Here is a 17,473-nt window from a genome sequence, read left to right as displayed (position 1 = left end):
GTTAGTGGCACGTAAACGACAATTGAGTGGCTTGATAGATTGATGAAATTAAATGGAAGACAAGTGCTGCCAATATTAAATGACAGCCTTGTTGCTCATTTTTAAACGGGAACATGAAAATATCACTATATTATCGCAAGATCAAACTGCCTCCCGAGACAATTAAGCGATCTACTAATTAGTTATGGAGTTAAACCATGTACAACCAAGTAAAAGCCCTAAGAAGGTTCAAGAATAACATTTCTTATTTAATGAAATAAACGTATTTGTCTCAAAATTTGTCAACAATCGCCATGTATTAGAGCACGCTAATACAACCATAAAAAATAAAAAAAATACCAACATGATGTCACGCAATGAGAGACAAATGGCGGTCATGTGTCCCACTTACCTGTAACCTCCGCCAGGGCATCAAAACGCAGAGGCGTTTTCTTTTGAAACACTCCATTTCCCATAATCCAGTCATAATCCAGTTTGATAGATGTCATTGGGAAATAAAAAGAAAAATACAAAATATATCGGTTGGTCCTTCTACTTGTGCATTTCCTGCGGTGTGCTGAAGCTGTCGTATACATTGGCCGCAAACTCCTTTAAGTCGTTGCTCATCAGGAGCTCCTATAACAAAGAAGGAGTAAAATAAGGGTTTCTGCAAATTCTGGACTACACACCTGATTAAAAGAATGTACCGTTTTCAGCTGTGCCGTTTTGTCCCCCCCTCTAATTTGCCTAGGTCCAAGTTTTAATGTGACCATTCTAGATGACAATTACCAAGGCCAGCACATTTTTACTATTAACCAAAGAAAAGCAAGATTGACTGGTTCGTCACTCAGACATGTTTTTTTTGTAATTTGCTTGTCATCGTTTCTCGTGGGTTAAAGGAAAGTCCAGCGATGATACGAAGAAAAAAGTGTAAAGTTTTTTCCACTGCGGTTCAATTTAGATGTATAAATTTAAGTCTTAATTTATGGGTGCAGAGGTCAAAATATTGTGAGTACATGGTAAATAGTGAATAAAGTACCTGTAACAAACCTCCCAATTTGCTTCTGTTATGCATTATATGAAAAACAAGCAGATTGCATTTAGCTGCTTGGTCGGGAACTGCAGTACCTTATTTGGCCGCAGGAGAATGTTACATACCCCACAAAAGCAGCTATTTATTAATTTTGTTAGAACTTATTGGGGGAGCCTCGACGCGAAACCTAGCTAAGGGCACTCGAGAGGCCTAATGTAGAACTCTGTAAATTTTGTACAAAAAATATGCCGTTTCGTTCCCCATTATTAAAATATAAACTTGGACACACGCACACAAATTGGGATTTAAAAAGTACTTTAGGTTAGATTCAGACTTAAATTAGATGTAGGTTTGGATATAGATTAGATGTCAATTAGATATACGTTAGCTGTACGACAGATCATGGGTCTCCAACCTTTTTCAAGCTGAGCGCTACTTTTTGTTACTTAATAGCGCAAAGGGCACCCAGTTTGATATGCAATTCTAAAATAACTAATTATCTTGTTATTACTATGTTATTACCAAGGAAATTAGAAATAGAGTCACTACTAAAAACCAATTAGCCTAGAAAATCACAATGACCCAGCACAGGTGAGACATTTTCAGAACAGGTCCTCAGAGGGCACCACGTTGGAGACCGCTGCGTTGGGCTGCCACACCCCTTGTGACTATCTGCCTCATGAAAAAAAAAAAACAACAAGCCGCACCATATTTAAAGCCTCAGTGTTTAAATTGTAGAAAAAAGTAGAGGCTTCTAGTCTGGAATTTACTGTACTACCAAATCAAGGATTTCAACTTTATTGGACTTTTTGTCACCTGAACAAAGTGTCCTGGTGCCTCGCTGCAGATGGTGTTGATTTGACCATTGATGATGGGGATGATCTTAGCCAGTGGAAGACTGATAGACGGCAGACTACAAACAGATAAATCGCAGTGCACCTTATTACAACCTATAAGAAACAAACAAAAAATAACAAACTGACCAGTCAGATTCAGTGTTATGGGAGGATTCAACAGGCGGCTGGTGGAAGAACTGCGCCAGGTTGTCCAAGAGACGAGAGAATCCTCGTTGGAGGCACGCGCTCAACACAGTGCTGAAATCAGGACTGTAAAAAACAATGTAAATTGCTTGCTAGCATGGGTACAAAAAAGAGAATGCTGCATGACTCGTTACCTGTCCATCAGGTCTCTGGTCTCATTGAGTAGGCGGATGGTCAGGACGTCACTCTCAGTAAGACCGCACGCCTGAATGAAACGCAGCCATGTTATTTCACATTCAGAGCTTCTTCATTGTACATTATTGACCCTTTGCACACACGTGACTTAAAGACGTGACGACTCCATGACGGATGGCAGTAAAACTGTAGTAAACGTTTGGTGAGTCCAGTAAATGGTAGACAATAACCAAATCGGTTATACTATTCAACACCATTGGCAATGACTAGTCAAAACGAATATTGTGCAGCTGTCGCATCGGGTGCCTCACCTTCTAGGAAAGCACAAAGAGTGCTATTTAGAAAAAACAGGGGTAGCATTAGCAGGGCTAGTCTTCCTCTTGACATATCCACACATCAAACACATCGTCCAGGATGCCCGACTTCTGTAAACTAAAAGCTTTTAAAAGTCTGGATGCTCACTAGTTCTTCGTAGCTGTTTGGGATCCCGGTACGCGTTGCTCAATGACGCATTTCATTATTGCAACGATTAAAACACTAACATTAGCTGTGTATGCCAATGTGTTTTATTCAGGGTGCCATCAAATCACAAGTCGACTGTCACCGAAAACTGCTCAAATCGTTTTATCGTTTATATTTTAGCTACAGTAGCTTATATGGTGTGACTCGATGTGGATCATTTCCACTTCCCAGCAGAATCTCACTTTTTGTTTCAATCACGCCAATCAATATTCCTTACTAAACACATTATACAGACTATGATAGTGACGCCCTGTTCTGTCAGAAACACAGCGCTGGAAAGTCAGATTGCGCGTTCACGCCAAGGGGAGTGAGACTCTTCTGCGGGAGAGTAGAAGTTAGCCCCAACACAGGTACTAACTCTACAAAGACGACACCACGAATATTAACCAATTAACCATAATGAGATATCTTAAGGTTATTTTGCTTAACTTCACATTTATATACTGGACTGTCTCAGAAAATTAGAATATTGTGATAAAGTTCTTTATTTTCTGTAATGCAATTAAAAAAACAAAAATGTCATACATTCTGGATTCATTACACATCAACTGAACTATTTCAAGCCTTTTATTATTTGAATATTGCTGAATTTGGCTTACAGCTTAAGAAAACTCAAAAATCCTATCTCAAAATATTAGAATATCATGAAAAAGTATACAAGTAGGCTATTCAACTAATCACCTGAATCATCTAATTAACTCGAAACACCTTGCGAGGGTTTCCTGAGCCTTAAAAACACTCAGCTTGGTTCAGTAAACTAAATCACAAGTATGGGGAAGACTGCTGTCCAGAGGACCATCATTGATACCCTCCATCAGGAGGGTAAGACACAAAAGGAAAATTCTCAAAGAGCAGGCTGTTCACAGAGTGCAGTTTCAAAGCATATCCACAAAAAGTCTGTTGGAAGGGAAAAATGTGGCCGGAAACGCTGCACAACCAAGAGAGATGACCGCAGCCTTAACAAAATTGTGACGAAGAGCCGCTTCCAGAATTTGGGGGAGCTTCAAAGACAGTGGGCTGAAGCTGGAGTCCAGGTATCAAAAGCCACAGTTCACAGACGTGTCCGGGAAATGTGCTACAATAGCCGTGTTCCCATGGTCAAGCCACTTCTGAACTCAAGACAACGGAAGAAGCGTCTGACTTGGGCTATGGAGAAGAAGCACTGGACAGTTGCAGAGTGGTCCAAAGTCCTCTTTTCAGACGAAAGCAAGTTTTGAATTTCATTTGGGAGTCAAGGCGCCAGAGTCTGGAGAAAGGCTGGAGAGGAGCAAAATCCAAGTTGCTTGAAATCCAGTGTGAAGTTCCCACAGTCAGCAATGGTTTGGGGAGCCATGTCAGCTGCTGGTGTTGGTCCACTGTGTTTCATCAAGTCCATAGTAAATGCAACTGTGTACCAAGAGATTTTAGAGCACTACATGCTTCCATCTGCTGAAAAGCTCTATGGAGATGAGGATTTCATTTTCCAGCATGATCTGGCACCTGCCCACAGTGCCAAAACCACCAGTAACTGGTGCACTGACCATGGCATCACTGTCCTTGATTGGCCTGCTAATTCCCCTGACCTGAACCCCATCGAGAATTTGTGGGGTATAGTTAAGAAGAAGATGAAAGACACCAGACCTACAAATGCAAATGAGCTGAAGGCCGCTATCGAAGCATCCTGGGCATCAATAACACCTCAGCAATGCCACAGGCTGATTGCCTCCATGTCACGCCGGATTGATGCAGTAATTCGTGCAAAAGGATTCCCAACCAAGTACTGAGTGCATCAAAGGACATTTTCAAATGTTTGATTTAGTTTTGCTGTTATAAAATTATTTTTTTACTTGGTCTGAGGAAGTATTCTAATATTTTGAGATAGGATTTTTGAGTTTTCTTAAGCTGTAAGCCAAATTCAGCAATATTAAAATAATAAAAGGCTTGAAATAGTTCAGTTGATGTGTAATGAATCCAAATTGTATGACATTTTTGTTTTTTTAATTGCATTACAGAAAATAAAGAACTTTATCACAATATTCTAATTTTCTGAGACAGTCCAGTATACTTAAAATTATTATGTTTTTCATAATACAGGTTATCAGACCCTGGCGCAACAAATCAAATACTGGCGCCAGAGGCTGTCCATGGTATTGAAAATACTGTAGCTGGACAGCTTGACCAACCCTGGCTGGGTCATCTGGGAAAGAGTGTCTGATGTTGCGAGACCCAAAAGACTCAATGAAGCCGGGATGCATCACTGATGATGTCTTAGTTGCATCCAAGAGATGTTCCTTGCATTTAATATCATTTTTTTTCCTGCATTACTGGCTGATGCAATTGCAACATAGGCCAATCTATAGACACTACCTACTACATCTAATCACATTGTAAAGAATGTTCATTGTAAACAACTCCTCTTTTATCTCCTCAATTTTTGTCATTCATTTGGAACTGGTTCGGGTTTGCTATGTCGGACCGAAGTAATAAAACAACAACAGTCCAGTGTTTGCGTACGTACCTGATCGGCGAGGGCATTGTCGTCAGCGGCCATCATATAAGATGATAACGGGCGGCTGGGATAAGCTTCCACTTCGGCTCGTATCCAATTAACGTGCTGCTCCAACTCCAACAGACTCAAACTCTGCTTAAGAGACACACTGCACACACAATTAGAATTACCCAATTTTAAAAGGCTAACCGGATTATAACTAACAATACAATGAGGGCTAAGGTTGCACAAAAAAGTACCATAGTTGTGCATTGAACACTTAGCTGATAAAAATTGCATAACTTTGGATGCAACGGGGGTCGAAGCCGGATCGCGGCAGCGAGCGTTACCAGATCTTAACCACCAGACTAGGCATCGGGAACCTATGGCTCTTTTCATATAGCTCGGAGATGAAAATGAAATTTGCGTATTTACTTATATTATCAATTGTCATGCGTGCTAAGCCAGAACAATGCTTATTGACTGTAGTCCAGTATATATCGGACACAATTATAGCTACAGATTACAGTCATGGTGTCACACCAACAGACCTCGTTTTGGCTGTAAATCCCTAAATAATCCTTTATATGGAAGCTCATTAAACAATCTATGTTAAGACACTATATGATGAAAAGCCACCCAACAATCTTTAATTACCCAAAAGCTTTAGCAAAGCACATAGAGGAATTCGATTGGGTGAGCGGTAGGATTGGGTGGAGCTCATTTCAGGGAACTCGCACTCCATCTCGCCTATACGAGATCCTGCTAAACCTGATTTTATTACCTGAACTTTAAGATTTTTGTTGAAGTTAAAGATTAGTCATGTTGGTTGTGTTGAAATTCTAATTTACTGTAATAGGTTTCAGGGAGCTGTTTAAGTTTTTATGGACCTTTATGCTATTGCTGCTAAGCCTAATTTTATTTCCTGCACTGTTAGTTTTTGGTTAAGGTGAAAGATTAGACATATTAGTTGTGTTGAAATTATAATTCATTTACTGTAAAATGTTTCAGAGAGCTACTACAAATTATTTTTAATTTTTAACAAGTATTATTTGTTCCTTTTCTCAGTATTAAAATTTTCTAACCAATTTTAAGCTTCCACAGTAAATGAATATCGGCTCCGAATATCGGTTATTGGCCGCCTCTTAAAATTAATGGACGGTATCGGCCCTGGAGATATATATTGGGAATCCTCGTTTGTAGTATTTTGTGTCATTTTTACAAAAGAACTTTGCTTTCATCTTGTTTAGAAACCATTATTGATGACAAAAATGGCAGTCAAAATGAGCCTCGACACTCTTAACTTACTGCAGGAGGGAGACAAATTTTAACTAGTAAATTTATATTGATATGGGACACAGCCTATGGCATAATTATTTTTAATAGATTTATCAAATGATCAAACGTCCCGCAGTGAGAATACAGTGAGACATAAAACTGGTCCGTGGTACAGAAAAGGTCGGGGACTACTAAAATACAGTATTGTATCACCAACTCACAAAGTGTTTACGGAGCGCATGAGATTATGAATTAAATGAAGTGGAAGATATTGTGGGAAGTAATTAGGTCATCATGAAAAATATACAACACAAGGCCGAGCATATTCAAAACATTTTTGACAATGCTTAGTTTGAGCTGAGAAAGTGAAACAAAATGTCATACCAATTTTTAATCACTTTATGTTTTTTCATTTCTCCAACTCATCTGATACCATGAATAAAATAGTGTGATAATGAGATAAGATATAATGCATTTTCATGTGTTGTCTGTATCCCTAGTAGACTTGTGGATAGGATCTGGCACTCTCCCATTCACAAACTGGGTTTGATTTCCTTTGCATGTAATGTTGTGCAATTGTGAACAACCAAGTGGTTTGATTTCAGTGCGCTTACCCGTCCAGGGTATTCTGCACAGACCTCTTTACTAGAGTGATCAACTGTGTCAATCCTGTACAGTCAGAAAGGCAAATGATTATGTTAGAGGTTTATATAAAGTATTCTATAAAACATTCGGAAATCAATGTTGTCCGTACCGTCGCCAAGGAGATGTTGGATGCTGGACAAGTATTGCTGCTGGACCTCTGGAGGCGCCTGGGGAGTCTGACAAAGACAGAGATTAAAATCTTAATAAATCAATGGAAATTTGTTTTAAGACTTTATGGCCTAAAGCAGGGCTGGGAAAATTACAGCCCATTAAGCTTTTAATATGGCCTACCAAGTTAAAAAAAAAATTGTAAAAATAGGTTGTTGTTTTGGTGGCAGTCTTGTCCCCAGTGTACCCGATGTAAGTAACCCCAAATATATGTAAAATATAACTCGTAAATGTGCATCTGTATTTATTCATAAATAAAAGACACGAAATTGGCAGATTAAAAACTTCAAATAATCAACCTTTTTTTTCTGCCAGGCCCCTTTGCCAAATTTGTAACAGGGTTCGTAAACCTTTTTCATGCCCAAACTCAAGCACTTTCAAGGCCTTTTTTTTTTCATTTTTCCAGTACATTGTAAGGAAGAATCCAGCGCCGATCAAAATAACGTTTTTTGTTGTTGACTATTTTGAGCTATTCCCATCAATGAACTACGATCTTATTGTGTCAATGGGCTGCTATAAACTGACATAAATTCTGCCATTCTGCTTCAACAATGCAAGCGCAGCTTGGCTACGTCCCACTTGTTGACAAACACGGAAAGGGCTGTATAGGTATTGGTTAATAATTGTGTTCAATACGGAAGACAAAAAAAGAAAGCAGGAAAATGAGCGAAAATTTGATTAGTTTTATTGATATTGATTGCTCCGGAGCAGAATGAATTCGATTTTTCGTATCAAGCGACTGCTGATCTTTTGCTTTTTGTTTGACATATTTCAATTTATATTTTTGCGTGTTTTTCAGAGGAGATGTGTCTAAATTGGTTAAAAAAAAAAGAATTGTAAATAGTTATTTTTGTATTTATTTAAAGCACTGGAGAGTTAATAGAGTTCATTTTTATTCTATTGTTTTGCATTTTTAGTGATTTTGTGTTGTTCAACTTTAAATCTGTACAGCTAAAATTCATTTGTATTTTGCAATTTTTTTGTAAATCTGTGAATATTTTAATTCATATTTCATGTGTTTTTCAATGATCCCCCGCAAAACATAGGAAATTACTCATTTCTTAATAATTTGATGCATAATGTTTTATTATTATTGAAAATAAGTCAAAAGAGCAGTTTTTTTAAATAGAGCTGTCCTCTTAAGTGTTACCATTAGGGGGCTGTGACGTTTTACATGACTATGTCATAATGACAAGTCACTTTAGCAGGCATGTCGGCGTCATTTCACCCTTTTTTAAAAACATTTCTTCATTTATTGTGTAGTCTACAGAGTCAGACTTCCATAAACATGGCAATGGCAACCATTTCAAGCATTTCACCCAAAATTCAAGCATTTTCCTGACCTTGAAAACAAAGCATTAAAATCCAAAGATTTTAAGCACCTGTAGAAACTCTGTTGTAACTAAATCTGATCATCCACTCAAAAGAAATTGCCCATCCTTGGTGTAAAGGTTTCTCTAAATAAACATGCCTCTAAAAGTTCCTCACCTCAGGAGACTTTCCCATAGAGTTGTCCAAGTATAAGTATCCGCCGATTATATTGAGCTGGATTCTCAGAAGGACCACTAACATGCACGTGCTGTATACGGCCACTAAGCTTCGCGTAAAACCTGACACGGAGAATACAGAGCGCCAATTGAGATCATAATTATGATAAAAGAGCAGGGGGGGTCCAAGTATAACTTACTGATGATTTTTAGGTCATCCCAGATCTCCACTTTATTGGCTGGCCTGTGAGAAAGAAGACCAAATAAAAACGTCAGCAGGTTCGATAATATTGACAGGATCTGACATTTAAGTGCGCGATAAGTGACACTGGCCTGGTTTTCAGGATGGCGGTGAGAGTTTCTGAGTTGAGCTGGTTGACGATGGCTTCTCTCAAAGGAGGCAACATGGACACAACTGAATCACAGCAATGAAAGGCATATCTTTAAAAGTTTCCCACTATTGTATACATTCATTGTTTCTCATTGACTTCCTCACCAGTCATGTTGCACGTCCTCTGGTTACTCTCAAAGTGGAATTGACGTCTTGCCTGAGAGATATACTCTGTGGCTTCCTTCTCTTGGAGTTCTCTGATCTTGGATCGGGCATATCTGCCCAAGAAGTACACACCTGATCAGATTGGAAGTGAAAGTGGGAAGATTCAGATAATAGATTTAATGATGTTTCGAGGAATTGAAACGCAAAACTTTGGAATACGCTCTATCAATTTGTGAACATGTTGCCCATATGCCAAAAATTTATTACAGCACGTAGACTTTATCATTTGCCCTCGTGTAAGTTTTCAGATGAGGGGGATGTTGTAATGGTAATGCGTTCAACCATTTGGGATTTTGTATGATTAAAGGCTATACAAATAAATGTGACTTGACTATCCGATTAATACGAGGACGTTAAAGAACACTTCCGTTGGTTGATGTAGATACATTACCAACATTTAGCAAATGTTAACAATGAAAAATAATGTACTGTTGGACAATACCCAAAAGTCAAAAAGACAAAGCTACTCATTCACCAGGTGAATTCCAAACCGTAGCATTAATGTAGCACACAAGCTAAACATTTTACTGTACCTCCAACTACAGCTCCAGTAAAGATAAATTTCCTCTTGTGACGCTTCACAAAATTCCACATGGAGGAAAACATGCTTGCGCAATTAAAAACTTCCACAAGTTGTGCGACCTGACGAAAAAGTTCGCACTTTTATCTTTGGACTCGAAGTTCGCGCAACATGTCTAGCCGACGGGTCCTCAGCTAAACCTCGTTAGCATCGAGCTAACTGTCAAACAGCAAAACCGGATCTCGTATTCTACGTCAGTGGCCCGGACACCATTTTGGATGTGGCAAAGCGGTGTGATGGGGAAGTATTCACTCATTTAAGCATTTATTTTTCGAGCACTTTTTACATTTTGAAATCATTTAAAAATTTCATATGTTTCCATTATTGCATATTTTTAATAGGCTCTGCTAGTTTGCAGATTAAATCATAACACAATCATAAAAAAATATTTTATTAAGTTTTGACGAAAACAACAACAAATTACAAAATAAATCATAATGGGCTACTTAAGATTTTGAAAGATCCAGATAAAACATGATCTTATAAACGGCAAGGGAGTAGTCTTAGGTGCCGAAGGGATACGTCTAATATTATCTTCCCCTCTGTGAACCCGGGCATTTACCATGTGAAAATAAATCATAGAGCAAAACCAGAGTTCCTTTTGGATACCTAAAAATATTTAGAAAATTTACTAATAATTCTATCTGTTATTGTAAAACCATGGATTTATTCAAGCATTGATTTTTAACCATACCCACCAGTTGTTTGCTAAAAAGGAACAGGTCCGGCTAATATTGTCTTCCGCCGTTTGTTCTGTTTCCGGATATCAAATCATAGCAATGTGGCACATGGCAAGGGGAGAGTTTTTGTTTCTAAAACATATTTTACAACATTCCATTTAAAACAAGAAAACCGTACCAAAGAATGAAATGACAACGGTGGAGCAGTTCTTAAAAGTTGCCTATTATCCTTCTGACGAGGAAATTGCAAAGTGGATGGACTGCGCTTTTGACATGGTGACGTTAATAATTACATGTTTTATAATTAATATTTTCTAAATAAATTCGTGCAAAAAGTAATGGAAATCATTGTTTTCTGTAGGCCAAAGAGGCTCTGGACAATGGAGAAGTTCCAGTGGGATGTTTGCTCGTCTACAAGGATGAAGTGGTGGGGAAAGGACGCAACGAAGTAAACGAAACGAAAAATGTAAGAAGAGGAAATATTTTTCAAGAATTGACGATTTCGTAGTTTTTACAACAGTATCTGTTTCTATCAATGTGTGTCGTCAATTTTTCATTTTTGCTGTCTGAGCAAGCAGTGCACGTACGCTGCAGTGCACTTTCAAATGTCGAGGCCAAATACAATATAATGCAATGCAAACCATACAGAGAGTCATCAACTCTGCACAGAGCTGTCTGCTATCTGCGGAGGACATTGCCGGATTGCGATACTGCAACATAAAGTACTCTTCTTATCCCGGCCACCACCTTTGTGCTCTCTGGTAGGCGCTACAGGTCCCATAAAATAGCATACCTGTCAGCGAGAGGCTGTTAACTTTTCCCTGTATTTTATCCGTTTTTTATCATTTCAAATTATATTTTTGTACGGGATGTTAGGAATTAAATATTAAAATGTACTGTTAACCAAATTGTTTGAATTAGTTATATGACTCCATTGACCAAACACAACCTGCATTCTCCTTACAATGCGCGCTCGTTTCTTGATGGAAAAATGAACAAGAGACCGGCATTTCCACACGGGGGCAGATTTAATTTATTAAAATTAGCTAAGTGAACTCCATCCAATATATGGCCGAATTAGTGTCGCTCGAGTCTCCGTAAAGCCTCCTCTCTCGATCTTCTCGCTTCCTTCTCTCTCGGCCCATGTTTTTTTTCCCGCAAGCTGGTGTGCCGGCTCCTCCCATGGGCGTGCCAGGAAAAGCCCCCACGTTGGCTCCACCACCTCGCCTCGATGTCTGAAAAACTCAACAGCAGAGCGCTTATCAAAACAAGTTCTCCAAACAATGCCTGCTGATCTGCGTCAGAGTTCTGCTATCAACAGAACTAAACAAAACATTCCGCATTCGGATCAGCGTGACCTCTAGCCCACTCAGTGGAAATCTTCATTACACTCGATAAATGTAACTTGCATTTAATCGTATAAAATCCTCTATAGTAAAATTCATAAAATCATTCAGGGAATTTAAAAAAAAAAGTTTTCGGTTAAACCAATCTCGTCTTCCCCATTTCAGCTCTAATCCGGATCCTCTCAGTCACCGGTAGCAGACGACAACGTTAGTGTAGATTGCTAAATATGGTTGCTACATCTTTGCAAATGTTATCCTCGATCAAGCATTTATTTGATAAAGTTGATACACAAATCATCTTTGTCTTTATTCTATATAGTCTGTCTTGCTGCGTTGTTCTTGTAAGGTTTATTATCGCTTAATAAGGGGAATAGTAATCATTAAGGCGCGCAGTAGGCCAAGGTTGACAGTAACAGAAGCCCACCTGATCCGAATCAGATATAGCAGCTTTATCATCTGTTAGCCGTTTTTGTCATTAAGCGTCTTCTTGCTCTTTAGGAATTATGCCTTGGAATTGACAGGCAGCGGCCCCAGCGACTATGTCTGCTGCATCCCCAAAATCTTTAGATCTGATCCGCATGTGGCAATACTAATATCAGATCTTAAATCACTGGGGATTTCTTTGGGGCATGGGGTCTGTTTTTGTTCACATACACATTGCAATATGCTTTCCATCAGTGCTGGAGAGCGAATCCATGCGATTTAGTGCATTTTTTGTTTTGAGATTTTTTTAGTGTATTCGTGGGTTTTATTTGACATATATGAAACAAGAACTAACAGGCTAAGAGACAGTTTCTTCCGTGGGGCCATCACCACCCTAAAGTAGTGCGCAAGATTGAAAAATAGATACTGTATATTGCCAGTTGCGTTTAAAAATGAGTACTCTGATCTCATTGACTTATTTTGGAATTTTTGTCACTGTTAAAATTAATGCACTATTTTCAGTGCACTGTTATTGCAAATCACTATTTTTCATTGCACTACTATAATAACTTGGGCCAGTCCCCAAGAAATACCATGTTAATATTTTTGCCCATTTATCCTGACATTATTTTTCCTCTTTTATTTTTCTTACAGGTTTACTTTTGAGTGCCATTTCTAATCTAGTTGTTCCTATCTATGACAATAAAGACAAGTCAAATTCTAAAGTACAGAAACAAAATCCCCACACTCGGCTTACTCACCTTGGTTCTGTGTTTGAGGCCACCCGACATGCAGAGATGGTGGCCCTGGATCAGCTACTGGATTGGTGTCACCGTGGCAAACATGATTCAAAATGCGTATGCGAGCAGACGGTTCTGTACGTCACAGTGGAGCCTTGCATTATGTGCACTGCTGCACTGCGCCTTACGAGTATCCTTTGATTTGATAAGTATTTGGCTGGAGTTTCTGTTCTTTTTCTCCTTTAACCATGTGACAGAGATCCCGGTGGTGGCGTACGGCTGCAGGAACGATCGCTTCGGCGGCTGTGGTTCAGTCTTGGATGTCTCCTCGGCTAAGCTAAATAACACAGGATCCGCCTTCAAGGTGGATATGCAGTATTATGTTTACCAAAAAACGTCTGTGTGACAATTCTGAGTGTGTGTACAGTGCGTTACAGGACACAGGGCGGACGAAGCTGTCGAGATGCTGAAGACGTTTTACAAGCAGGAAAACCCCAACGGTTAGCACAAAATAACTTTTATATTCAATTATGTTGTCACATTTTCATGATTCTTCTGAAAATTGTAATATTTTTATTTTGTCCTTTTGTTCAGCACCCAAACCTAAAATTAGGAAAACGTGAGCGATGTTCCTAATCAATTGCCTTGGAAAAGCCGACCTTTCAGACTTCCAGCCAGCAGAGGGCAGAACAGATTAAGTAAACATGCTAGTTTTAATTTGACAGCGGCAATAACCTTCCCTTCCGTTAATAATGTACAGTTTTATGTTCCTATTTTCATAAACACACACTCAGAGGCAGACTGTCAGGCGACCCAGCTCATCAGCATGCTAAATTATGCAAATGTAAACAGAGGAGTTGAGCGTTTGGATGGCACCTCACAAAAAGAGAGCATGCACATGCTTGTCATGTTTCAACAAAGTGTAATATGAGATGTCACATTTTGGAAATGTAAGCGAACAGCGTTCCCCAAAATAAACAATGTCACTTCTTTCATATTGTAATTCAAGCAGTAAATTTGTGTTCTTTGTGTCAGTTTTCCATTAATGAGTAGGTTCATTTCTGTTGATGTTATTCTTGTATGTTTTTCAAAGATTTAAAAATAAAGGTTAATAATAGTTATGTACTACTTTTCCTGTGTTCATCATTAAAAAAGTAAAAAGTATTGTCCCCAGTCTGTCTTTTATGTAGGACCCCACCTCATAAAAAATGTTCATTTTTCTATACTTGCTTATTTTTCATTATGTATTTTATCAAGATATTCTTACATGCATAAAAACGTACAAGTTAGTCCTAATTTGAGTTTTCAATGTATCTTGTTGATATTATGGTTTGTATCTGTAATTGGATAGTTTTTCCCCCCTCCGAGGTATCAGATTCCCGACTATATGATATCAATTATCTTTTTCACCCCTCCTAGTCGGGCCCCTAAGCCAATTTTTTTCCACCCTATGTGGCCCTCAACACAGATTGCCTACCACTGTTTTACAGCAAGCTCAAGATCTTTTTGAACCAAAGAGCCATAAAAGGAAATTATTTTGAGAGCCACATCGTATATTTTAAGACAAAATTCACCATAACTGCCAAACCCGCGCTCCAGACAAAAGCTAATTCTTTAGCGCTATTTGTTTCACTGTGTAAGGTTTGATGGTATATCAATACAAATATACTACTTAAAACTCAAACCTACCAGAAGGGACTTAAAAGTGGTGAGATTTAATTGGCCTGGCATTTTGGTCCTAAATAATGGTTTCAAAACGAGGTGCGAGCAAAGTTATTTCTTAAAAATGTCACCTAATACTGCAAACGAGGATAGCCAACACATCTACTTTCAGTGCAGACGGCTCGAGCAAAGGATTAAGAGTGTTTATAGCTCCTCCCATTCCTACCGCTCACCCAATCAAATTGCCCTGGGTGCTTTGCTAGAGCTGGGTTAATCCATATAAAGGATTATTTAGCAATTTACAGCCAAAACGGGGTCTGCTAGTGTGAGGACCTGACTGTAAACTAAAAGTTTAGCTAAGCAGAACGCAGAACAGAGTGTATAGTGCAAATCAGCAAAACCATGAAACTTAAATCATGTTGGAGCAAGGGTTCATTTCTTTTATATTTGAGTTTTTATGTGGTTGTTGGGTTGTTTTTACCATCTCGTGTATTCTGAAATGATTCATTTCAGAGGTTGTAGTTTTGCAACATCATCCACAATGCATTCAACAATTGTGACATTTGAATTTTTGGATGAATGATATTTGTTTGACTTCTGCTGGTGATGGAATTTCTACATCATCTAAAAACCTTAAAAATGTATCTTGTGAGACAATGTCCTTAATTAAATATCCGTTGATGGCAAACAAAGGACAAAAAACACCTTTTATGAATCTTATATTTAATATTCAAGTTGATCATCATCCCTCATGTGCAGTACCTTGGTCAGCATTCCAACTAACAATAGAACTCTGATACATTTTTGAATTTCAGCATCCTATGTATGTACTTTTTGCCATAAAAAAGCATCAGTACACCCTCTACAGCCCTAAAATAAATATTAAAACCTTTCCTGTTTTGTTTTCCCATTTTGCCAAAGCATCCCTATAATGCTGGAGTGTCATATATGAGGTAAATTAAAGTAATATGTGTATATGTAATAACCTTTAAACTCATGTAAATAACAGGGGTGCCTTAAGATATTGAGTTACCTTGATTGCTACTCCAAATACCTATTTGCAGATAAAAAGAATGACAATGTCAAGAATCAAATGACATGTTTTACAATGTGTGTTTTACAAATTTCCCATGATCAAACCTTTTAGAAAACGCGCCAGGATGCAACTAGGGGCACCAAAGAGCCACATGTCGCTCCAGACCGCTTGTTGCCGACCCCCGGTATCGTCTTGCTGCATGATCTAGTTTAAGATTTTCCTTTACTATAAAACGCAACTTGAAAAGACTCGTCAATTGAGGCACTCATATCTTAAGGCAGCACCTGATATAAAGCCCTTGTCAGGAGTTCTAATATGAAACATGAGGCCATGTGAGCAAAACGCTTGGAAAAAAATTTGGCTCACAGTTGAGCAGTTCAAGGTTTGAATCTCATTTCAGGCATCCTTATATTTGACCCTTTGCACACACATGTAGACACCATGAAGGACAGCAGGAAAACCATAAAACAGACACTCCCCTACTTACGAAAGATGTTTCCGGGCAATCGTTCGCAAGTTGTTATTAATTTGCTTCAGTGCAATATTTTGTATGGAATGTATGTTTAAGGTTTATTTAAGTATGTTTAAGGTTTATACAGGGATCAGAATGGAGATTTTCATTTTCAGCTGAAATAGCCAGCGTCCAGGAATAAACCAGGGCGGAGCCCCCCCCCCCAACCAATCCCAGTCGGATTTTGAATTTGTTTGCTACGCAAGAGAAAAAGTGAAAAAGTCGGAATGCCTTTGGGGTTCAAAAACAGCGGAAATCCGCGGATCCGCGGAAAATTCTGATCCCTGTTTATATAAGTATGTTTAAGGCTTGTTTAAGTAACCTGTTTCGTATTGAAAAATAAACGATGAATAAAGTAATATCCTCTATAAATAAAGTGAAGTTTAACTTACTTTTGGAAGATGGGCTTCAAATATTAGACGACTTCATCCTCCGTGGAAAAAAAGTGTCCGAAAAAGAGATCCAACCATTTTCTCAACCGCTCAAGCTTCCTTATTCCACTTTCATTTCAAATGAAACGTCTCGCCTCTCCTTTACACCAACCATATTGAATGAATGCGCGAGATATTAAAAATAAAAATGTCAAAGTTCTTAGCGCCCTGGAGATACAGTACAGTATGTTTACGCACGAACTGGGACTGACAGAAAGAAGCAGTATTTCTTCTTCGGAGTGGATGCTGGGTGAGCTCTCACAGCGCCACACGCCGGTAGCGGAAGAAAGACGCATTACAGTACTGTCCAGTACTGCCCCTAATTTTGTGCAGCTGTCGATTCAGGTGACTCACCTTGTTGGAAATCACAAAGAGAGTTTTTTTTTTTTTTTTTTTTTTTTTTTTAAAGAGAAACTGAATATAGCATTAGCAAGATTAGCTACACCCAAACAGTCTTCCTCCTGACATATTCACAGACCTAACCAAAATCGTCCAATTTGCCCGACTTCAACTGGGAACCCCTTGGGATGAAGGGGCTGGGGACAGGGAGGTCTGGGCTTCCCTGCTAAGGCTGCTGCCCCCCGTGACCTGACCCAGGAAGAGCAGAAGAAAATGGATGGATGAATGGATGCCTGACTTCAGTCCACACCATCTGTTCAACTATATTGTAACTGGAGCATCCCCATACAGGGGGCTGATCCAAAAGCTTAAAAGTCTGGATGCTTATCAGTTGTTTGTTGGTGGGAGGCACCTC

At 38.9% G+C, this 17,473-nt stretch overlaps 2 protein-coding genes across 4 annotated transcripts; one reads left to right on the top strand and one right to left on the bottom strand.

The window, feature by feature from the left end:
- Positions 1 to 223: 223 nt before the first annotated feature.
- pex3 (peroxisomal biogenesis factor 3) lies at positions 224 to 10,107 on the bottom strand. 2 transcript variants are annotated; one of them, XM_088325049.1, is made up of 12 exons: positions 9,844 to 10,107; positions 9,251 to 9,363; positions 9,088 to 9,169; positions 8,955 to 8,998; positions 8,756 to 8,877; positions 7,209 to 7,275; positions 7,069 to 7,123; positions 5,207 to 5,345; positions 2,187 to 2,257; positions 1,996 to 2,118; positions 1,829 to 1,925; positions 224 to 615 (listed from the first exon to the last, which is right to left on the bottom strand). In XM_088325049.1, exons 2-12 carry the CDS (start codon positions 9,255 to 9,257, stop codon positions 532 to 534), a joined length of 891 nt encoding a protein of 296 aa, XP_088181175.1. In that variant the 5' UTR covers positions 9,258 to 9,363; positions 9,844 to 10,107; the 3' UTR covers positions 224 to 531. The 2 variants fall into 2 exon arrangements, with proteins under 2 accessions (XP_088181175.1, XP_088181174.1); XM_088325048.1 differs by having other exon boundaries at positions 9,251 to 9,382; positions 9,844 to 10,103.
- Positions 10,108 to 10,587: 480 nt separating this feature from the next.
- On the top strand, positions 10,588 to 14,200 carry adat2 (adenosine deaminase tRNA specific 2). Of its 2 annotated transcripts, XR_015848279.1 has the most exons (7): positions 10,588 to 10,846; positions 10,932 to 11,036; positions 13,119 to 13,269; positions 13,337 to 13,443; positions 13,507 to 13,579; positions 13,674 to 13,773; positions 13,804 to 14,200. XR_015848279.1 is itself a non-coding variant. In XM_088325050.1 (6 exons), the coding sequence occupies exons 1-6, from the start codon at positions 10,760 to 10,762 to the stop codon at positions 13,700 to 13,702; spliced, it is 552 nt and encodes a 183-aa protein (XP_088181176.1). In that variant the 5' UTR covers positions 10,589 to 10,759; the 3' UTR covers positions 13,703 to 14,200. The 2 variants fall into 2 exon arrangements, 1 of the variants encoding a protein (XP_088181176.1); XM_088325050.1 differs by having other exon boundaries at positions 10,589 to 10,846; positions 13,674 to 14,200.
- The last annotated feature ends 3,273 nt before the right edge of the window (positions 14,201 to 17,473 follow it).

Source organism: Urocampus carinirostris, chromosome 20 (assembly GCF_059441175.1).
Source record: "Urocampus carinirostris isolate Australia breed hairy pipefish chromosome 20, RoL_Ucar_1.0, whole genome shotgun sequence".
Lineage (NCBI taxonomy): Eukaryota > Metazoa > Chordata > Actinopteri > Syngnathiformes > Syngnathidae > Urocampus > Urocampus carinirostris.
This window is presented reverse-complemented; position numbering and strand designations above follow the sequence as displayed.